This window comes from Apis cerana, linkage group LG14 (assembly GCF_029169275.1).
Source record: "Apis cerana isolate GH-2021 linkage group LG14, AcerK_1.0, whole genome shotgun sequence".
Taxonomy (NCBI): Eukaryota; Metazoa; Arthropoda; class Insecta; order Hymenoptera; family Apidae; genus Apis; species Apis cerana.
In genome coordinates, this window is record NC_083865.1 from 8603338 (window position 1) to 8627468 (window position 24131).

Sequence of the window (24131 nt, forward strand, 5' to 3'; positions counted from 1 at the left end):
GTTCTAAGTTCGTAGTGAAAAATGGCCGGCGCCAACGATTGTTTCAGCATCGGGAGTACCGTGGCCTGTAAAACCTGTTACAAGGAGGAGATCGAAGGCGAGGTGCTAGCATTCGATCCACAAACTAAAATGTTAATCCTAAGTATCCTTTTCTTGTAAATTCCCTGAAAGCAACGTTCTTCTTGAAAACTATATGTATGTAGCGCTCATACGACGTTCGTTTAACATTGCCGCAGTGTAAATAACTTTAGAGCTATCTATGATAGGTTTCATGAATTTTAGCAAATGACCGCTAAGCTATGTTTCGCGATTTCACACGGGAAACGTGCAATACCGCTTGTCAATTATTTGATCATCATCTAACCAGCTACACGAAGTCAGGTTAGTTTCGTCATTCAATCAACCATGCTGGATTTTCCGTTCCTTTTTATTGCTCTGCTTATCCGTTCTTAAACGTATTTTCACGCTTCACATAAAAACTTTCACTTTCATTTCTCTCAAGAATCATAAGTAGAAATATTTTCACTCTAACAGAAAAATTAGAAATTCTTCTTTATAACCTGAGAATTTATTTTATAACTAAATCCTCTGAAACAGAAATATTTTGAATAAAAGTATATTTAACTTTCATGTTTTATGATAACAACAATTCCTTAACTGATGTTGATCAGAATGTCCGTCATCCAGCGGAACTCCAACATTAAACGATGTACACATAGTAAATTTATCCTTGGTATCAGAGGTCCAAGTAAAACGAGAAGTTAGTCCTACCACTAGTGAACCACCACAAAGCCTTAATTTGCAAAAATTGAATAAAAGAGTACGTAATCAAATTGAAGAGAAAAAAAAACTGGTAATGGCTCTGCAGGCCGGAGTATCTCCAGAAGGACAAAAACTCTTCAGTACTATATCAAAGACTATCCCAGAAATTACGTGGAATGGAGCAAATATTGTTGTATTTGACAATGTCACGATTAGACCACCATATAAAGTTGATAATGTTCATGGAAATACAGAGTCTGGAGCATATAAGCATGTGAAGAAAGTAGTAAGTATTTTAAAAGATTAAAAAAAATGACAATGTATAATATAGTAATGTATAATATATTTTATTATTCTCATTATTATTCTCATTATTATTCTCAGGTTGAAAAACATATTAAAGATACAGAAGCATCACAACAGGCACAACAACAACGGGAACAGCAACAACAACAAAAACAAAAAGGAGGTGCGATGCAATAAAATTTCAAAAAGGCACTATACCACAAATAAAGCTACCATGCTTTCACAGAAGTTCCAGTCTTTGAGGAAAAGTAGGAAATGACGATAACAAGATACTAAGAAACAAAAAAAGCCACTGCAAAAGTACTACATAAGCCTATCAAGAAAATCAGCATCACAGATTGAGTTCAAATTTATTTGAATGAAAATGCACTTCACGGGAATCAAGTGCAAATCAATTATTGGAATTTTAAACGAGTACCAAAAAATAATTGATAATATCGTATGAGCAGCATTTTGTAAATCAATAAAACACACCGTACTCGATTTTTAACAAAGAGCATGATCTTTGATGACAGATGCTGTTTATTTTATCTAATAAGCTGCCATACAATTTTAGGTTCTACTGGAACTATTGTTCATGTGCTCTGATGCAGGTGTGTTTTAGTTTAGTTTAACATTGTTACAAAATACGTTTAATAGTTGTTTACAGATTATTGATGTATGTACATGATGATAGCATGATTCAATTGCCATATGAGTATCAACTTTTTTAAAATATAAATCGGTCATCGTGGTATAATTTAAGCCCGTATGAAACGGTTCAATATATTTTTAATTACTATCGCAAGTGGAAAAACAAATGATCAACGAAAATTTTCATACGCGATTCATTCGACTTCGATGATACTGATTGAAATCTTACGTTCACTCGCTAATTGTAAAATCAATTTTTATTAAATCACTCATTATATTATATTATATCGATCTTTTGAAATTTGTAAACAAAAAAAAAAGAGGAGAAAAAATGTAAACATTGCACTTCATCACGCCTGCGTCGGCACGAGACGTCTTCAGTCACGATACGACATTGTAAAATGAAGGACATTCCCTTGCATAGAGCAAGTTATAAAATTGTTATTTAAAGAAACATCAACCTTGGTTTATGCAAGGGCAATCTATTCTAATAATAAACCAGGAATAATTTCATTTACAATGATGGAATACAGAACTCGTCTCGTGCCCTTTACCTTCTGAACGCGGAGAAGATATAAGACAGAAGAAAAAAAAGAAAGATTATAAAAATTAATTACATGAAAAGACACAAATAAATGTAATATAAATTCTATTATTAATGTTTTATATTTATTATTCCTTGATCGATACTTCTACTGAAAAAATATACACTATTATCCTATGCTAATTATGCTATATTTCCTATATTTCCTATATTTCCTAATAAAAAAAATTTCCTATAAAAATAATGCAATTTTTATTCTATATTTTCGTCTAATTCTTGAATTGTTTCTACAATATTTGTATTTCGTATAATTGTATTTAAGTCGTGTGTTACACGTGCAATTCGAGCAGCAGCTTTAAACTTAATAGTCATTCGTTGCTTTTCAGTTTTCTTTTTCCACTGAAAAAGGAATTAAATAACACATTAGTATTTTATAAAAATATGAAATACCTTCTTTTATTTTATAAACAAAATATGTATACACGATAAAATTTTTCGTTGTTCCAAAAAATGAAACTGCAAGATAGATTTTACATATAATTTGAAAAAATAGTTTTTTTATCTAATCTATGACTAATTATCACATTCATGAAATATTTATAATATATATTTATAAATATATATATATATATATATTTATATATATATTTATATATTTATATATATATATATATATATATATATATATATATATAAATATATATATAAATTTTCATTTAGAACTATGTAATAAATTTTAATTAATAAATAAATATCTATCTTGTCTAGTCTCTAACATAATATTTACGATTTAGTACTTTTTTTAAATATAGTTGGTATGAAAAAAGTAACTAGATTTGAAACTTTCTCTTCTCTTAAAGCAAAAGCGTGAAAGAGAAAGAAACAAAGAGAAAATCGTGCTTGAGTGTTTTGGGTGAACGTTTTGAGTTTATTACGCTATACGCTTGTACTATATAATTTTATATTTTTCATAATCAAATGAAATAAGGTAATTCCGATCATTTTTATCGAAAATTAAACGTATTTTTAATTCCATAAAACGATATAATAGAACTATATACAGAAATTACGACTAAATTCGATTTTGAGCGGGATATTATATTAAACAAAATTTTTACAAAATCGATTGTAAATAAATATATCTGAGATTAAATTTTATCAAACTTATTTGTTCAATCCAATAGATTTATGAAACATAATAATAACTTTTTTTTAATAACCTTAATGGTCAATGCGGCAAGTGTTTATCCTAACCTATTTCTAAAGTTGATAAATCAGTGACGAAATAAAAAAACTTTAAATTGAACAATTTGAATCGGAATATTAAAAGAAAAGGAATCAAGATAAAAGTATATAAAATCAATGGGAGACAAAAATTATTTTCCTCTATGTGCAGTTTCTATAATCTCTTTGAAAACACGTTTTGTTTGTTTACTATGTGTGTGATGATATTCTCAATTGTTTACTTACATCCTCATCACGAGATGGTAAGTTTGCAACATATTCTTTCATATTTTCTTTTTTAGGATCTGCTATGACTAAAACAGAAACACAACCATCCACTGTACCAAGAACTATACTTTTACCATCATATGTACTATCGATAGCACTCAATTCTGTTTGAACTCTATAATTTGCTATCATTTCACAGTCTGTTGATCTATAAATTAGATATATATCAAAGATTTATATATTTTTTTAAAATGTAGTTTTATATTTACCTAAATACACGTATAGTTTTTCTTCCACTGTGGTAATAAAGAACATATTCATCCGTGCGGTTAAACATAGATATTACAGTAAATACGCCTTCTGCAACCTTAGGAATATAAGTCTTGATAGTGGTACCTTTTTTCAATTCCAAAAGCTCTAAGCCACCTCTATAATATCAAAGTCATGAAAATAATGTTTCTTTTTTTTTCAATTGGACAATATATAACTACCTGCTGGGTGCATATAAAGTATATTTTCCATCTTTGCTAATATTCCCGCTCCATTTAAGAATTGTACGGATAATTTTCTTTTTATTTATATCCAAAATAATACCTTTATCAGAACCAATAATTCCTACCCAATATGATTTATTTGGCATAGGAGTGATACATAAAATATCCTATTAAAAAAAATTATTTATTCTATAAAAAGCAAATTATATATTGTTTAAATTAATATTCTTACTTTAAATCCCGGTAATTTTATTGGTATTTTATTTATCAATGCTCCTGTATTCGCATTGTAAATAATAACACAATCTCTGTTACCCTTATCAGCAGCAGGAACAATCAAAAAAGAATTGTCAGAAGTCATCACAACATTTCGAAATGATGTACCTGTATGACTTCTGACCAAGTATTCCAATGTAAACATTGTTTTTCCATCTATTAATTACAATTAACATATATTAATTGTTAATCAATTAAAAATCTTGAAAATTCTTTGATCATCAATCATCAATTATCAATATACCGGGAATAGTTCTCATAAAAAGAGTCGCAGTGGTTTTCATACTTTCAACTCCAGGGGGGTTTTTCGGTCTTGAAACGGTTATAAATTTAGATGAATTTTCAAATAACGTTAATTGTCTCACGTGTTGTTGTTCTTCTTTGAACAACACTTGTTCCGTAATTCTATTCCATATTAATACATTACCCGATTCTGTGGAAACAATATACCTGAAAGGAGAAACATATCGTAAACGAATTGTAAACATGTATATATATATATATACATATTATTGTGATAATCCAATTACTAACTTTCCATCGTGAGTTATACAAGCGTGAGTAACAATCGCTCCTAAAGGACTATCAGCCAGTTTCGAGATTAATCTTCCCGTTTGTAAATCCCAAATTCCTACACAATCTCTTGTCACTATGGCTGCTATATTACATTCTTCCGCCAAGCTTTGAATACAATTGACGAAAAAGAAATTTCGATAAAAAAAATAAAGTCAGCTTATATCAGGTAAGCGATAAAATTCAATACCTTATCATATCAATTTGCAACTCGTGTCTATCTATTACGTGAACCTGTTCAAAGATATTGTTTATATTCCATACTTTTACGCTTCTGTCGATACTCGATGTTACTACGCTGTTCCAATTTCCAACAGTCAATGCTTCTAACTGAATAATTCTCGCGAAATGAGCATCCAATATTTTCACCAACTCGCTTGTTTCGAGATTCCAAACATATAAATTTTTCCTACGAAAGAAAGATGTAATTTTCGTTCCATCTTTTTCTTTATTTTTTCTGTTAATACTAATTATTTAATTTATCATGAAACACACCTTACACCAGCAACGGCATAATTCTTGGTGCCACTGATCATTATCGAATTGGAATACATCATTTTCGTGCTAATGTTTCGAACTCCATTCGGCAACATTAAGACATGTGCATCGCTTTTATTTTCTAAAAACCATACGATAAAACCATTGGCAGATGTGGCTAAAAGCATCTCCTCTTCCCTGTCCAATTTCAATTGCAACAAGTATTCGACATTATCGTTGAAAGCTCTTGGCATATCGAAAACTTTCTCCCATTGGGACGATGTTTCGTCACTCGTGTATTTCGTGACTCGATAATCGTCCTTACTCGTACAGGCGTATAAAACTTGTTTATTATTGGTCATAACCATCACGCTATAAAATAAAAGCTGTTATAGATATGCTATTATTAAATTAATAATTTAATCGATGATTCACCTATGAAAATATAATGGATCCAATGATCTCTTCTTCCTATAAGTATGCAAAAGCATATTGGTATCTTCCATGTTTCCAGACCAAAATACTATTCTATATTCATCCAAATTCGTGTGTTCCACAGCTACTCGAAAATACATTTTTCCATAATTTTTTGAATTTTCCACGAAATAATAACGAAACGATTCTATCTTACTCACACAAAATTGGCCATTTGTTGGAATCCTCTGGATTCGTGTGCATATCCAACAAGTTTCCTCGCAAATCGAACCTGTACCACCCTAATTTACCGTAGACGAAAAAGAATTGATTCATCAGGTGTATTCCGCACACGGGATCTTGATTTGGAAATGGATTATCGATAATTACAAACTCGCTCGTCAATGTATTCAATACGACGCTCTGTTTAAAAAAAATCGCGAATTTCAAAGCAAAAATTTGTAAAAAATAATAATAATAAATAAAAGGTTAATCGACATTGGGCTACAATTACTTGATTATTAGTCGTAAACGCAGCAGCGTATCTATTGTCAGGGCTCAAAACTAAATGTTGCATAATTCCTTCAATACCGGGATTTACATCTCTGGTCATGTCGCTGGTGCTCAGATCCCAGGTTATGAATCGGTTTGATATGGAAACGACGTATCGATAATCCGACGTTAGACAAAATCCAAATACAGCGAATTGATGGCCCTCCAAAGAATACTGAAAAGTTTAAAGGATCGTCAAGGAATTTTATTTTTCGTTTTATCGGGCAATTTCGTCCAATTACTTTCAACGGCCCTCCAGGTGTGTGTAGACAGTGATAAACCGGGAGGAGGGCGCAATTCTTAGCACCGTCGTTATCACACGCTCGTAGCAGCATTTTCACGTTCACGTTCCCACCTATTTCCGGCAATAATCGACCTATTAGTTGTGGTGCCAGCATATCTGGATGTGATCCTAAAATTGCACCCCCTAATCTAAGCGCATCCGCTACTAACATCAACTCTCTGCAACGGAAATGGATAAGAACTTTGCTCTTTCTTCGTTTCCAATAATGATATTCTCCGATTGATTACCTAACGATGTTTTGATTGTCGATGAAATTGTACGCGTCCTCGAAATCCGAAAGTACAGCTTGTAACGGACAAGAACTCAGTTTTGCATGAAGCCATTCGTAATTGAACAAAACATTTTCGAACAAATCGTCGAAACGTCGCGATCTGACCAAGTGAAAGGGTAATTCGCCGAACTATAATTCAAATTCGAATTAACTTTGTTTTCTCAAAAAAAAAAAAAAAAAAAAACAAAACATTTTCACTTATGATATACCTTTCTTAAATTGTATCTACTAATTGTTCCTTCCTTCGAATAAAATGCTAAAGGTTGTTCAGGTACTTTTCTGTCTGCCACTCCTTCCTTATCCGTCAAATTGAATCTATATAACAAATATAATTGAAAAGAATCATCGAATCATCAATCACGATCTTCGAGAATCTTCTTCTTTTGAAAAAAAAGAAAAATCAATATAATTCACCTATGTCTCTGAATTTCGGTATATTTAAACGGTTTCGGTCGACCGCCCCCCCAAATACCAAGATAATAATCGGCGATCATAGAATGGAAATACATGGCCATGTTCATATTTTTGAAGTATCTTTCCTTGGCCGTGTCCCTAAATTGTCTGTGATACCAATTGAGAACACTGACACCGTCGGCTTCCCTTTCGCTCAAATAATTAGGCAAATCGTTTCGTATCCTCGTCCAGAGCAAGGGCGGTATCCTTCTAACCGGAGGTAAATGGTACTGATACACGTCGTCCAACACTTTATCGTCCAACGAAATCAGATCTTCGAGCTCGGACTCGGACAATCCCGACTTGGCGGCAGTGATGTAAGCCAGTGCGTGGAACACGAGAATTTTTCCATGCTGCTTCTCTATTCTTTCGAAGAGCATCATGATACTGTCCATCACGGTGCACGTTAAGTGTGTATCCGCCGGTTTGGTGTAGCTTCTCCATCTGCAAATCTCTGCAAACACCAATTTCACGAAGATCGGTAAGGAACACTTGGATATGGCGTTCGCTACGAGACGCCATTGATAATTGTTCAGATCTCTGTGAGCCGTTTTCATCCACATCCTACACGAAAGGATTTAAGTCGTTTACAACGTTGCAGGAATATTTCGATTACTTTTTCCCAGTTTATCACCTTATCACCTCCATGGCAAGATCTTCGCCAAGAGCGACGACTTCGATGAAGTTTTCCTCTACGTCTATCATTCTTCGTAATAATTGGTAATCTCGGGAGATGACGGGGTTCGATTCCTCGGCAACACAAGAAAGGATCATCTAGAAAAGTCCTTGATTATTAATCGCTTTTAATTGTAGAATTTTAATTGTTTTTTTTCTTTGTTATCAATATCGCACCTTGCAATTCAACGGAAGTCTAGTAGGTAACCAGGACAATTTATTCCCTTGAACTCCGGTTAATTGATCGACACTATCGAGGAATAATAAAATCGGTTGCTCGGTCGTAGCTAGAGTCAATAGATGCTTAAAATAAGCGGTTAACGGTACCAAATCGTCAGGAATTTCGTCGAAGGGTAACATAAAATTATAAGAGATCTATAAAAGAAGATCTTTATTATTTCGTCGTTCGACTATTTATAATTATCAATCATAGGAGAATCGTAGACTACTATACTCGCTTGTTGACAAATAGAAATTAACGTTGGTGTCAATGCACTGCTGTCCGGTGTCGTGCCAAGAAATCGAATTATGTTGATTGGCTTTTTCCCAATAAGCCACGTACTACTCGTCAATCCTGCACTCTTTGCTAACAAAGATGTTTTTCCGCATCCACCTTCTCCGTAGAGCACCAAAGGTTTATCGCTGTCGCCTAACATGTGCTCTTTAATTTTCTCCAAAGTGTCTTCTCGCCCATAGAAAACCTGGCAATGTTTTAATTTCACGATACAACTTTCCAGAATTTTTCGATAAAAATCTTTACCTTCACCGAATTGTTACACGCGTGCAAATGTTGCAAAATTTCTGTTATGATTTGCCCTTGCGCGGAACTATCCTCTTTTCTCATAGCGCGATCCACCAATTTTATTATATTTCTATAGAAATGCGTTATGAAATGCTGAAGGTACTCGCTATGGGTTTCTGGATCGAGACCTTCTCGTCCAATCCATTCTACCGTGTATCTTTCAAAAAAAAAAAGAAAGAAAGAAAGAAGGAAAGAAAAAACAGAATATAATAAAAAGTGAAAGTGAAATCTACTTTTTTCCCTTCGAGAAAAAAAAGGTACCTTTGTAAATTTATGGTCTCAATCTTTTGTGGAAGTCTTTCGTCCCTTAAATTTGCCAACAATTTGGAAGCCTCGTTATCTAAACCTCTGTTAACGATATCCAAGAACAAACTGGCTTTCCTCAAGTTTTGCAAATTAATGTTGTTTATATATCGTATGTACGCCAGGCAATGATTTTTCGTATTTTTCACGTTCAAGATACCGTTGATCACTTCCCTCTCGGTTACTATTTCGAAAATTAAAAATTAATAAAATTTGTGATAATTATTGCGATCCTTTCTCCCTTCCTTATATCTACCTGACATAAAATAATTGTGCATGGTATCTTTGTCAAATTTTCCAGAGTTGTACAAAGATTGCGCCCCTTTTCGAAATAGCTTTTGCATTTTTACCATAGTGTCCCACCAAATGGCCTGATCCTCTTGCTGCAGCTTTGGTATTCTCTGAATTATGAATAACGTTTATGTATTCTTAGGCTGTAAAATTTCTTATTGAATACGAATGGAAACACTCGTTTACTTTATTGTTAAAATTTTTCAAAATAGAGGATATCGGTTGGAGTATACTCGTTGGAGGAACCGCGTTACTGTCCTTTTTGTACCATTTATCCAGAAGACCGACGTCCATTCCTTGACCTTCCAGTTCTGTCCTTAACATTTCTAGTTCTGAACTGAGAACATACGTTGGAATAGGACGATAACCATATTTCTGTCCAAGGAATACCTTAAATGAATTTTAAAAGAGTGTCTCGTATTCATAAATATAATTTTCAAAAATATAATTTTTCAAATAGATTTGTATCATTGAATTATTTTGTACCACGAAATTTGGACCCATTGAGAGCCTCTGACAATTTTCTATCTCCCTCATGCAGAGTTCCGTGGTCATGTGATCGTCAGTGGCTTCGTCTCGTACACCCCATCTCATATCAACCACCTGGAATTGCATTTCTTATATAATGGAACCAATTCGTCCTTTCCTCGATTACATTTACCTCGATTTAAATTTAAATCTTATCAAACGAGAAAATTTGCGTTCACAAGTTGGAAAAGTTTAGCGGGGATGAATTCGTGCCTGGTACGTTAGAAATCAATTCTTTATTCAAGGTCGACAATTCACGCTTATATAACATAGATTTTGACACTCTTCATCTGTATATATGTTTTATATATATATGTATACACGATTTAATAGATAACATCGATTGAATATAAGATGCAAAAAAAAAAATCTTAAAATTTTTTACAATTATCATCTCTTGCATAATCTCATAATTAATTATTCAACGATTACCTGAAACTCCAATCCATGCTTTTCTCTGCAATAATCCTTGAGCTTTGGATAACACTGTGCCATCAACGTGTTTCTTTCCATCGTCGTATCTGAATTAAAATATTGATTACGTAAGGGAAAAAAAATGATATATATTTATTTACGAATATTTCAACGTACCAGTGAAAGTGGAGCTCGTAAATATTCTGACGATTTTCGAGCTAACAGCCGGCAAGGATTTTAAAGATCCCGCGAAGATCGAGTCAATAGTAGTTTCGTCCATTTTTTATTCCCACCTTATTTCTCTTCGAATTTCTTTTAATCGAATTTTTAATCCTCTATATCCCAACTCTATATCAAGTTGCCAGCAACATTGCAAGGATACTGAGACCGTATCCGTGATTTGACGAACATTTATAGGCTGTGAACATATATTTCTTCACCCCTGACATCTCTATACTTCATATACTTCGTCCTCGAATCACGTGCCACGTGATCAGCAATCAACACTCTGCAACCTCCTTTTTACAAATTTGAGTTGATACCGTTTCGCAAGTGTATTTAAAAAAACGTGCAATTAAAACAAAGTGACTGATTGGAGATCTTTAATTAAAGTGGACGATAGGAAACGATATAAGTCGTTGCCAAGGGTTGTTTGTACCACATAAGATACGTTTCTCATTGATTTCGCGGCGGTGAAGATTCCGAATCGATTCACTTTTTTTTTCTTTTTTTTTTAATTTAATAATAATAAAATCTTCTTCGTGAATCTTATCGATATCTTATCGACCTATTATCTTCTCTTATCGATTTATTTTAATTCGTTTTGCGATTTCGAAGAAGAAGGAAATATTCTAATTGGTATATATTTCGCAGATTTTCTAATGGACCAGACTTAGTACAAATCGAAGTTTCAATTAAACGATCAAAATGGCGCCACCAGATCCAGTGACGCAAATGAATACGTACAAATCGTACGTAACGATGCTGGCCGATCCAGTTTCAAAGGATGAATTGAAACTGAAAGCTGCTCAAGAATTGTCGGAAAATTTTGAGGTATTACGACGATTTTAACGATTATATTTTTCAATGATAGATCAATCTTTGATGTTATATTAATATCGATCGTTATTGTTGATCGTTTTGTTGAATCATTACAGGTCATTATGTGTTCTTCACAATATCCAGCATTTCTTGATCACATGATGAAAATTTTCTTAAAAATATTACAAGACGGAGAGCCACATTTTATATCGGAATACAACATCCAACAAGTCAGGAAATTGATTTTGGAAATGATACACAGATTACCCAGCAACGATTATCTACGTCCGTACGTGAAACAGATCCTAAGTCTGATGTCTAAATTATTAGAGACCGATAACGAGGAAAACGTGTTGGTCTGTCTAAGGATCATAATCGAACTGCACAAACAGTACAAGCCGACTTTTAATCCGGAAGTGAGTTTTATAACGTTTGAAAGAATATTTCGAATGTATATTTATTGAAGAAAATTTATCGATAAATCTTTGTCCTATCTTTGTACAGATACAGTATTTTTTGCAATTCGTTAAATCGGTGTACAGCGAGTTACCGAATAATCTGCCAAAAATATTCGAGCCTCGATCACCTTTGAGAGTGAGGGATTTGTCGGAAATAAACATAGAGGCACTTTTAAAAGAAACTTTCACGATCACGGCTATACAAAGTGAGAAAAGAGCAGCGGATGGTACTCTTATTACCGTAAGTATCTAACTCAATAGAATCCATTTCTATCTTTCTATCGTAAACTGGGAACTAACTGGATCAGGATTAAAAATAATTGTATGAAATAAAATTGTTCCAGTACAATTTGATTCCAAAAGCGGTGCTGTCACTCAAGGTGCTTCAAGAATTACCAATCATAGTTGTGCTTATGAATCAATTGTACAAACCAAACGTGACTCAGGATGTCTCCGACTTCATCCCCCTCGTGATAACCACTATAACTCTGCAACCGAGTCCTCAACATCGAGCATCCCCTGGATTCAATAAGGAAGTTTTCGTTGATTTTATGGGAGCTCAGATCAAAACATTGTCGTTCCTGGCGTACATTATCAGGAATTATCAGGACGTGGTGTCACAGCATAGTTCCATATTGGTAAAAGGTATCTTAGGTTTGTATACGTTATGCCCTATGGAAGTGGCTCATCTACGAAAGGAACTGGTGATCGCTTCGAGGCATATATTGGCCACGGATCTCCGAAACAAGTTTATACCTCACATGGAATGTTTATTCGACGAAGATATATTTATCGGACGAGGTTGGACCACCCACGAGTCCCTAAGACCTCTGGCGTTTTCCACGCTCGCAGACCTGGTTCACCATGTTAGGCTATATTTACCGTTGAGCGACGTGTCCAAGGCGGCGCACCTCTACAGTAAAAATCTATTGGATCAAAGTCTTCCTACAACTGTACAGATGGTCTCGTGTAAATTGTTGATGAATCTCGTTGACACGGTGAGGCAAAGATCCGACGCCGAGAATAGCACTCAGGGCAGAGAGTTGTTGATGCGAATACTTTTGGTATTTGTTTTAAAATTTAAGACGATAGCAAAGATCTATATACCGATCTTGCGCAACAAAGCTAAACAAATGACGCCTCCTGGAATGGACGTAAAGACGGAAGACGTTAAACCGCTTGTACCTGACTTGAACGAGGAGAAGGAGAGCGGAAAATCGAAATTCGGATTTCCTTCTTCTCAAGCTATGAGCTACAACGTTGTCGATTATAGGAATTTGGTGAAAAATTTGGTGCACGGCGCGAAGGCCATCACGGCGAATTATATAAACAGCAAAACCGGGGAAGTGACGCAGTCCAATCAGTTTCAAACGAAAGAGACTTTGGTCTACATTAAATTGGTGAAATGGGCGTTGCCGGCATTGGATATTTACACGATAGGTCCTCCCACGATCGGGGCCGTCGCGCAACAGGGTAGGCCGGCCCAGTCTCAAACGATACGAACGAGGGAAGAGAAAGAGGTGTTGGAACTTTTTGGAAACGTTTTCACTCAGATGAACCCGCAGACATTCCAGGAAATATTCTCGACCTCGATCGACTACATGGTCGAGAGGATCTTCAAGAACTGCGCCTTGCAAATAATCGGAAGTGCCTTTCTGTCCAGTCCCACGATATCGTCCACTTTTGCGACGATATTGGTTGAATATTTATTGGAGAGAATGGGCGACATGGGATCCAACGTGGAAAGGAGCAATTTGTACTTAAGACTGTTTAAATTAGTTTTCGGTAGCGTGTCGCTTTTCCCTGCCGAAAACGAGCACATGCTCAGGCCGCATTTAAACCAAATCGTGAATCGAGCCATAGAGTTGGCCATGTCGGCCAAGGAGCCGTACAATTATTTCCTCCTGTTGAGAGCTCTGTTCAGATCTATCGGCGGTGGCTCTCACGATCTTCTCTATCAAGAATTTTTACCTCTTCTTCCGAACATGTTGGAAGGTTTGAACAGATTACAGTCCGGTTTGCATAGACAGCATATGAAAGACCTGTTCGTTGAACTGTGCCTAACGGTACCTGTGAGACTTAGTTCCCTTCTACCATATTTACCCATGCTGATGGACCCTTTGGTTTCAGCGTTGAACGGAAGTTACTGCTTGGTGAGTCAAGGATTACGAACCCTCGAATTATGCGTGGACAATCTTCAGCCCGACTTTTTGTACGAGCACATACAACCTGTTCGAGCCGATTTGATGCAAGCATTATGGAGAACGTTACATAATCCTACTGACCAAGCACACGTGGCTTTTAGAGTTCTGGGTAAATTTGGTGGTGGAAATCGAAAGATGATGATCGAACCGCAAAAATTGGAATACAACGATCGCGAGACCAATTCTCCAGCTATCGTCGTCTATTTCCAGGAACCTACGAAACCTATAGATTTCCCCGTGGAAAAGGTAATCGAGACTGCGTTCAACGCCCTAAAATCCAACAACACGGATTCGTTTTATCGCAGGCAATGCTGGGAGGTGATCAGTTGCTATTTAGCCGCGTCGCTGCGTTTGGACGACAGCAACGCCATATTGCATAAATTGTTCCTGCACCCCAGCTTCAAAGAGAGTAAAATTTTGCATCAACGGGGGCCCCACTACCAATGCCCGGACACCGTGGCGAGGAACGTCCAGCAAACGGCTCTCACTGGATTGTTCGTCGCTGCGGAGATCAAGGAGTTGAGGCATTCGGTATTGGGCACCGTGGTGTCGATCGTGAGACATTACACCATGGTAGCTATCGCGCAACAAGCCGGCCCGTTCTGCCTTACCGGAAGACAGATACGCATGCAAGGGCAAGATCCTCTCGTGTTGATCGATGCGCTGGCAGTCATCATGGGCCACGAGGAGAAAGAATTATACAAATCCGGACATTTGGCCCTTGTTTTGATCCTGGAAACTGCGACCAACATCCTTGGATCGAAGGAACGCGCCTGCCAATTACCTCTGATGGAATATTTGGCGGAGAAGATGTGCTCCCTTTGCTACGAGCGTGCCTGGTACGCAAAATTGGGAGGATGCATCGCCATCAAGTTTCTTTTCGAAAGAATGGCGACCAAGTGGGTGCTGAATCACCTGTTCGTGTTCCTAAAAGCTCTGATGTTCGTAATGATGGATCTGACGGAAGAGGTGTCGAACGGTGCCATAGATATGGCCAAGGCAAACTTGGAAAAGATGTTGAGGGTTTGCGTGAATCCAGGGATCCAGGATGGGAACACAGAGCTTATCGAGGCGCAGAACAAAAGTTTGTACGAGGTTACCCACGAGTTGGTGAGGCAAGTAACTTCGCCGCACACCTTGGTCCGAGAACAGGCTATGTCCTCGTTGAGATTGCTCGCCGAGATACAAAATAAAACGGTTACCGAGGTAATGGAGCCCCACAAAGAGGTACTGGCCGATATGATCCCGCCTAAGAAGCACCTGCTGAGACATCAACCGGCCAACGCTCAGATCGGCTTGATAGATGGGAACACATTTTGCACCACGCTGAATCCTCGTCTCTTCACGATCGATTTAACGGAGCACGATGTGTTCTTTCAGGAGCTGTTGGCACTGAGCGAGGCAGAAGACGCCAATCTGAATAAACTGCCTTGCTACAAATCCGTCTCGAATCTGATCCCTCTCAGGAAATCAGCTTTGAGAGCTTTGGCTGCCTGCCATTATATCGTGACCTGTCGCGAAAGAATATTCGGCGTTTTGTACAAAGCTTTGGAGAAACCGAACGCGGAGCTGCAAGAGGCGGCGTTCGAATGCATGCAGAAATTCATAGCCGGCTTCCAGATCGACATGCAGTCCGTCCACGCCATTATGAGGCCTATGCTGTTGACTCTGGGCGACCATAGAAATCTTAGCCTCAATTGCGTCAAGAGGCTTTCGTATTTGACCCAATTATTCCCAAGTACGTTCAGCACTGCGCTCTGCGAACAGCTTTTGCAGCATTTGAAGAAGCTGTTGGAGAATTTGATTCAGGCGCACAAAGGTATATCGAAGTCTGGTGAGAACGAGCAGAAGATAGCCACGATCATAGGGATATTTCACGAAATTCCCGCCGCGACCCCCATATTCATCGATATTCTGTGCAGGCTCGTTCTGCAAACGGAAAAATCGTTGATGGTCGAGGTCTCGAGCCCGTTCCGAATCCCCCTCATGAAATTCTTGCTTCGATATCCCACGGAGACGCTCAATTTATTTTTACTCGATAACAATATCAAGGATCAACAATGGAGCAGATACTTGGAGTTTCTCGTTAAACAGAAAGATGGCAAACCGTTCCGCGATGTGTTGCACGGTAGCACGACGAGATTGATAACCATGCTTCTCGCCCATTCCCAAACCAATTCGAACTTGACCCATAGCGAGAAGAGCGAGTTGCAGCATCAGGCCATCAAAATTATCGCTATTCTAATTAAATTCGACGAACAATGGTTATCGACGCAGAGCCAATTGGTAGGCGCGTTGAAACAAATTTGGTGCAACGACGAATACCACGCTCTGCAGAAGAAAGTGGAGAGCGTGGAATATTGTCACTGGAAGGAACCAAAACTTATCGTGAAGATCTTGTTGCACTATTTCCGCCATCATCCCAACGACATAGACTTGCTGTTTCAGTTATTGAGGGCGACTTGCGACAGATTTATGCCCGACTTCCAATTCTTGCGAGATTTCTTGGAGCACACGGTGGCGCAGGAATACACGGTCGAATGGAAGAGAAGCGCTTTTTTCAGATTCGTCGATCATTTTCCCACGACGAATCTTTCTCAAGAATTAAAAGCGAATGTTTTGCAATTAATCATAATCCCCTGTTTCGCGGTGAGTTTCGAGCGAGGTGAAGGTACAAAATTGATCGGAGGTGCACCGATGCCGTATCAAGACAACCCGGAGAACGTTGTCTCCGTGTTCATCAGCAAAATCATCGATCCGGACAATCCATTCGGCTCCGCGGATTGCGTCCGTATCTCGTTACTTCAATTCTCTTGCCTCTTGGTGGAACAAGCTTCTCAACATATTCACGACGTGAGCAATAAAAGGCAAGGTAATAAGTTGCGAAGACTGATGACTTTTGCGTGGCCCTGTCTTCTAGGCAAAAATTGCGTCGATCCGACGACCAGATACCACGGTCACTTGCTTCTCAGTCACATAATCGCCAAGTTCGCTATCCACAAGAGGATAGTCCTTCAGGTATTCCATAGTCTGTTGAAGGCACACGCATTGGATGCGAAAAACGTTGTGAGACAAGCTCTAGAAATCTTGACTCCCGCTATGCCCGTCAGGATGGAAGATGGCAATACCATGTTGACGCATTGGACGAAGAAGATCATCGTGGAGGAGGGGCACTCTATGCAACAATTGCTTCATATTCTACATTTGGTAGTTAGACATTACAAGGTGTATTATCCTGTCAGGCATCATCTGGTTCAGCACATAGTGAACTCTATCCCGAGGCTAGGATTCAGTCCAACTGCCACGATAGAGCATAGAAGATTGGCCGTCGAGCTGGCGGAGGTAATCATCAAATGGGAGTTGCACAGGATCAAAGACGAGGCGGAAAATAACGAATCTGGTGGTACAAAGGCGGCCGGATCCGTGAAACGACTTGTGAACGAGGATTCAGCTGGAAATAAACGTATGAGCGGTCAAACGGCGGCAGGAAGTAACACGGTTCCGGTCATCTTGCCCAGGATGGAACCCGGCTCCACGAAACCCATCGAAAGGGCTCACGCCGACGCCATCTTAAATTTTCTGCTTCGGCTTGCTTGCCAAGTGAACGATGTTAATACGCTTCATGGAAACCCAGGTGAACAGCTCGCGAGACGTTGCGTTGCTTTGCTAAAAATGGCATTGAAACCTGACGTGTGGCCGCAATCGTGCGACCTCAAATTGGCTTGGTTGGATAAAGTGCTGGCCAGCGTTGGCAGTGCCGAACCTAACTACGGCAACATTTCCACGGCTCTCGAAGTGTTGACATTTTTATTGGGTGTAATGAAGAGGGAACAAATCTTGGCAGGCTTCAAACCTTTGCAACGTGGAATAGGTGCTTGTATAGCGAGCAGCAATACCAAAGTTATTCGATTGGTTCATGGATTATTATCCCGTTTGATGACCATTTTCCCGGCCGAACCAACTTCTTCCTCTGTTGCCTCCAAATACGAAGAATTGGACACTTTGTACACCACCGTCGGTAAGTTTATCGTGGACGGTTTGACGACTTACGAGAAGAACACCACAGCTACTCCGAGCACCTTGTTCGGTACTTTGATGATGTTGAAGGCCGCCTGTACGAATAATCCGAGCTATATCGATCGATTGATAACTCCCTTTATGAGAGTTCTTCACAGAATGGCCAAGGACCATTTGCATTCGGCCCAAGCGGAGGCCAATCCGGTCGGTAGCGAATTATTGATCTTGAGTTTAGATCTGGTGAAGAATCGAGTAGTGGTGATGGGCGTAGAAATGAGAAAAACGTTCATAGGCTCGATTCTTGTCGGTTTGATCGAGAAAACGCAAGATATAAAGGTGATGAAAGCTATCACGAAGATGCTCGAAGAGTGGATGAAGAATAAAAATCCTATCGCGATAAATCAAGCGCCCAGCCTGAGAGAGAAGTCGATACTTCTTGTCAAAATGATGCAGTACGTGGAAAAGCGTTTCCCCGATGATTTAGAGTTGAACAGACAATTTTTAGAACTGGTCAATTACATATACAGAGATGAGGCCCTCAAATCATCCGAATTAACGTCGAAATTGGAGCCCGCTTTTCTATCCGGCTTAAGATGCGTTCAACCTCAGATACGAGCCAAATTCTTCGAGGTGTTCGACGCATCGATGAGAAGGCGACTTCACGACAGACTTCTCTACATTATCTGCAGCCAAAGTTGGGACGCGATAGGTCCTCACTACTGGATCAAACAGTGCATCGAGTTACTTCTCGTCACTGCTAATTCGACCACTCAGATACAAATGTCGAATCAGGATACTTTGCTGCCGAGCATAACTTCTGTGATAAATATGGCCGACAGCGAGGAGCACAAGAATTTTATGATATACAGCTCTATAAAGGAGGAGCCTCAGGACATCTCGGAAGCGGCAGACGTGAAAGATGAAATATTGGATATGGACTTGTCCAACATAGACTCGACCACTGTTCCAGAAGAGATCATCACTACTGGGAAGGCAACGTTAACGCAGTTAATCGCCAAGCAAGGTGAATTCATAGAATACGCGAAAAAGATCAGAACGGAACAATTGCTACTTGCTACTGCGCAACTTTGTCACATGGACACGAATCTGGCGGAACGCGTTTGGTTGGATACCTTTCCGAGGATTTGGAGCATTTTGGACGAGCATCAGCATAACACGTTGATAGCGGAAGTGGTGCCGTTTATTTGCAGTGGCACACACGTGATTCAAAAGGATTGTCATCCCAGTGCTATAGCTACTTTTGTCGAAGCACTTTCGCACTGCAATCCTCCGGTACCTGTGAGACCAGCTTTGATGAAATATCTAGGAAGATCGCACAATCTTTGGCACAGGATGACTCTTAGCTTGGAACAAATGGCATTCGATAATGGAAACAATCAGTTTAAAATTAAAAGAGAGGATTGCTACGATTTCGAACCTGACAATAGTCCTCATGCCGAGATCTTGGATTCTCTATCCGATATGTATTCTTTGTTATGCGAGGAAGACATGTGGTCCGGTCTCTGGCAAAAACACGCTCATTACAAGGAAACTTTGCAGGCAACTGCATTGGAACAACAAGGATTCTTCGAGCAAGCTCAGGGAGCTTACGACGTGGCGATGACAAAGTTCAAACAGGATTACGTATCTACGCCTGCTCCCTTTAAAATACAACGAGAAGCGATGCTCTGGGAGCAACATTGGATAAGATGTGCAAAAGAGTTGAATCAATGGGATTTGTTATTAGATTATGGTAGCAAAAAGGCAGAGAAGAATCCTTTCTTGATCTTGGAGAGTTCTTGGCGTATTCCCAATTGGACGATGATGAAGGAAGCTCTTGCCCAAGTAGAACACAATTGTCCAAAGGAAATGGCTTGGAAGGTAAACACATTTTCTCTTCCTGATCGTTCGAATAAATTGTTTTTTTTTCTCTCTCTTTCTCTCACAATTGAATTTTTACAGGTGAATCTTTATCGGGGGTTCTTAGCGATATGCAACAGTGAGGATCAACATCTAAATGCAGTGGAACGATATGTAGAACTTGCATCCGGTTTGTGCATGCGTGAATGGCGTAGGCTACCTCATATCGTGAGCCATGTGCATTTACCGCTATTGCAAGCCGCCCAACAAATTATGGAGCTTCAAGAAGCGATGCAAATTCATCAAGGATTATTACACGGAAGAAGTACATCGTTGCACGATATGAAAGCTATCGTGAAAACATGGAGGAACCGACTGCCCGTAATAGCCGATGATTTGAGTCATTGGTCAGATATTTTCACTTGGCGACAACATCATTACACGTTTATCTCAAGTCACTATGATTCGCAACAAGATCAAACATCCAATCATTCTATGCTCGGTGTTCACGCTTCCGTCCAGGCGATTATTCATTTTGGTAAAATAGCTAGGAAACATAACCTTTGCGGTGTATGCCTGGATTCTTTGTCGCGAATCTATACGATACCCAGTGTGCCTATAGTTGATTGCTTTCAAAAAATCCGGCAACAAGTAAAGTGTTATTTACAAATGGCATCGGTTAGTGGAAAAAACGAGTTACAGGAGGGATTGGAGGTGATCGAGTCGACGAATCTACGATATTTTACTAAGGAAATGACCGCAGAATTCTACGCTTTGAAAGGAATGCTGTTGTCGCAGATAGGTAGATCTGACGACGCTAACAAAGCCTTCTCAGCCGCTGTGCAATTGCACGACACATTAGTGAAAGCTTGGGCTCTATGGGGTGATTATCTGGAGCACATATTCACGCGTGATGCACGTCAGATTTCTATTGGAATCTCTGCCATTACTTGCTTCCTTCACGCGTGTAGACATCAAAACGAATCCAAATCTAGAAAATATTTGGCGAAAGTTTTATGGCTGCTTACTTATGACGATGATAAATTCTCTTTGATGGAAGCTGTGGACAAATACGCTGTGGGTGTTCCCCCAATTCAATGGTTACCCTGGATACCTCAATTATTGATGTGTTTGGTTAGACATGAAGGAAATGTCATCTTAAATTTATTAAGCCAAGTTGGAAGAATGTTTCCACAAGCTGTGTACTTCTCTATCAGAACTCTCTATCTTACGTTAAAGATTGAACAACGTGAAAGATATAAGAGTGCAGAATTAGCTGCTGGAAAGAATCAGGAAGGAGTGGAAGGGCGCGGAACTGCAGGAAATGTACAGCAACAAGGAGTACCTGAAACGGGACCAATTCGAGCCACTCCGCCTATGTGGAGATGCTCGAAGATCATGCATATGCAAAGAGATATTCATCCTACTATTTTGTCTAGTTTGGAAGGCATTGTAGACCAAGTTAGTTACTTATATAAATTTTCTCTATATCACTACAAATGGATAAAACATTGATTAAATTATTTCAGATGGTCTGGTTCCGAGAAACTTGGTATGAAGAAGTTCTGAGACAATTGAGACAAGGTCTAGCTAAATGTTATGCCATAGCTTATGAAAATCGTGGCGCCGTGAGCGAAGCAACCATAACTCCACACACTTTGAATTTTGTGAAGAAATTAGTCTCCACCTTTGGCATAGGAATTGGTAAGTTTTGATATCAAGTTTTCTATTTGTCCAAATAGTAGAATCTGTTAAAGAAGAATTTTTCAAATTCTAGAAAATATATCCTCCTCTCAAAATGTGAACAACACGTTCGGTTCAGCGGCTTCAGAATCTCTAGCACGCAGAGCTCAGGCTACGGTCCAAGATCCCGTTTTCCAGAAGATGAAAGGTCAATTCAAAAGCGATTTCGATTTCACTGTACCTGGAGCGAGATTACTTCACAATCTAATCAGCAAGCTGAAGAAATGGATCAAGATTCTCGAAGGAAAAACGAAACAATTACCTAAGTAAGTACTATCGTTTTGTTCACAAATCAATCTTTCACAAATCTCTTAAAATAAATTTAAATCGTAACTTATATCAATATATTGAACAGGTCCTTTTTGATCGAAGAAAAGTGTCGATTTCTTAGCAACTTCAGCTTGAAAACTGCCGAGGTAGAACTTCCTGGCGAATTCCTATTACCTAAACACTCTCATTACTACGTAAGAATAGCCAGATTCATGCCAAGAGTTGAAGTTGTTCAACGACACAATACAGCAGCTAGAAGATTAAGAATTCGTGGACATAATGGACGTTTGTACCCTTATTTGGTTGTCAACGATGCTGGACTAGGTGATGCAAGACGCGAAGAACGCGTTCTACAACTCTTGCGAATGTTGAACCACTATTTGGCTAAACAAAAAGAGACCTCAAGAAGATTCTTACACTTCACTGTTCCTCGTGTAGTCGCGGTTTCACCACAAATGCGATTAGTCGAGGATAATCCTGCTTCCATCTCCTTATTAGACATTTATAAACAGGGCTGTGCGAAATTAGGTATAGAACACGATGCGCCTATAGCTAGGTATTACGATAGATTAGCAACAGTACAAGCTAGAGGTGCACAAGCGAGTCATCAAGTTTTAAGGGACATATTGAAAGAAGTGCAGACAACAATGGTTGCCAAGACCATGCTTAGAGATTGGGCGATGAAAACATTCCCTGGTGCAACGGATTATTGGACTTTTAGAAAAATTGTAATATATTCCTCATATACGCTGAAAAATTATTATTTTTTTGTATAAATTGCTTCATTTATTTCTGCATTTTATAGTTCACTCTACAACTTTCTTTGACCTGTTTTGCGGAGTATGTGCTTCATCTGACAAGATTGAATCCAGACATGATGTATGTGCATCAGGATTCAGGACTGATCAACATCGCTTATTTCAAGTTCGACGTTGATGATACTTCTGGTGAATTGGATGCCAATAGACCAGTCCCCTTCCGATTGACACCAAACATTTTGGAATTTCTTACCAGTACAGGTGCGTGATTTATATTATTTATATTATTATTGTTATATTTATAAATATTATAAAATATTGTTCTTAAGAAAAATTTTTAATATACAGGTGTCTCCGGACCATTAACCGCGAGTGCTATTGCTACAGCTCGTTGTTTAGTTCAACCATCTTTTAAAGTACATACGATTCTTCGTGCAATTTTACGAGATGAAGTAATCGCGGATCATAATAAGAAACAAGAAGATGCTGAAAGTTCATCACAAACTCCAACGGATATGAAAGGTGAACTTTTAATAACGATGGTCACTCGAGCAGTTAATGCAATCGTTGGAAGATTGAATTCTTTGGCCAATTTTGATGGAACAGACAGTAAAGTCAGCACTCTGGTCGCAGCAGCCAATAGTCACGATAATTTATGCAGAATGGATCCATCTTGGCATCCATGGTTGTAACCACGTTTTCTTGGGAACTATTCGTGCTTCCAATGTGAAAAAATATAGAAAAATTGATGCATATGAGTGATTCTCGCAGAAATCATATGCAGAATTTGTATTATTATTTTATTTTTATTTTCATTACGAAATTACTTGATTTTAATCATAAGAAATAATTATCTTAGCTTAATCATTAACTTCGAATCTTTATATTTGTACGATTTTTGCTTGAATTTCAACTATTTTAATTCTACATAACTTTGATCTTGAATTTTATAAGTCATGTAAATATTATGTAGAAACATAAGAAACTATTTGCAAAGTGTGACATCTACGATTCAGTCAAAATGAGTCATTGAGTTATTTTAATCATTTATTCTCTTGTACGACGCAACACATGTTTATATCGTGTAAAAATTCTCACCTTGGGAATGTTTCACCTGTATCATTTACTGTATATACTATTTTTAAGTGTAATAGTTATTTACAATGACTTGTCAAAAAGTGTTTATAAATCTAAAAGAGGAAAAGAAAGAAAAATAAACTATCCAAAATAATTACCTTTTCTCAATTCTGTCTGTT

At 38.1% G+C, this 24131-nt stretch overlaps 3 protein-coding genes across 5 annotated transcripts; 2 read left to right on the plus strand and 1 right to left on the minus strand.

Moving 5' to 3' along the window:
• Window positions 1–2353, plus strand: LOC107998684 (protein LSM12). The gene is made up of 4 exons (XM_017058089.3): window positions 1–142; window positions 672–1048; window positions 1147–1231; window positions 1295–2353. Exons 1-4 carry the CDS (start codon window positions 22–24, stop codon window positions 1318–1320), a joined length of 609 nt encoding a protein of 202 aa, XP_016913578.1. The 5' UTR covers window positions 1–21; the 3' UTR covers window positions 1321–2353.
• On the minus strand, window positions 1708–11149 carry LOC107998687 (NACHT and WD repeat domain-containing protein 2). Its single transcript, XM_017058092.3, has 26 exons — window positions 10702–11149; window positions 10543–10631; window positions 10069–10185; window positions 9769–9972; window positions 9548–9692; window positions 9250–9475; window positions 8947–9145; window positions 8645–8887; window positions 8364–8561; window positions 8146–8285; window positions 7473–8075; window positions 7268–7373; window positions 7015–7187; window positions 6726–6945; window positions 6446–6658; window positions 6153–6354; window positions 5953–6076; window positions 5536–5889; window positions 5231–5449; window positions 5002–5148; window positions 4712–4917; window positions 4424–4623; window positions 4189–4358; window positions 3967–4125; window positions 3716–3905; window positions 1708–2644 (listed from the first exon to the last, which is right to left on the minus strand). The coding sequence occupies exons 1-26, from the start codon at window positions 10802–10804 to the stop codon at window positions 2498–2500; spliced, it is 5097 nt and encodes a 1698-aa protein (XP_016913581.2). The 5' UTR covers window positions 10805–11149; the 3' UTR covers window positions 1708–2497.
• On the plus strand, window positions 3091–24120 carry LOC107998680 (transformation/transcription domain-associated protein). Of its 3 annotated transcripts, none has more exons than XM_017058078.3 (11): window positions 3091–3233; window positions 11398–11577; window positions 11682–11981; window positions 12070–12264; window positions 12368–20125; window positions 20207–21565; window positions 21634–21808; window positions 21882–22113; window positions 22203–22845; window positions 22923–23136; window positions 23224–24120. In XM_017058078.3, the coding sequence occupies exons 2-11, from the start codon at window positions 11452–11454 to the stop codon at window positions 23565–23567; spliced, it is 11346 nt and encodes a 3781-aa protein (XP_016913567.2). In that variant the 5' UTR covers window positions 3091–3233; window positions 11398–11451; the 3' UTR covers window positions 23568–24120. The 3 variants fall into 3 exon arrangements, with proteins under 3 accessions (XP_016913567.2, XP_016913566.2, XP_028522931.2); XM_017058077.3 differs by having other exon boundaries at window positions 3100–3732; XM_028667130.2 differs by lacking the exon at window positions 3091–3233 and adding an exon at window positions 5074–5209.
• Window positions 24121–24131: the final 11 nt, after the last annotated feature.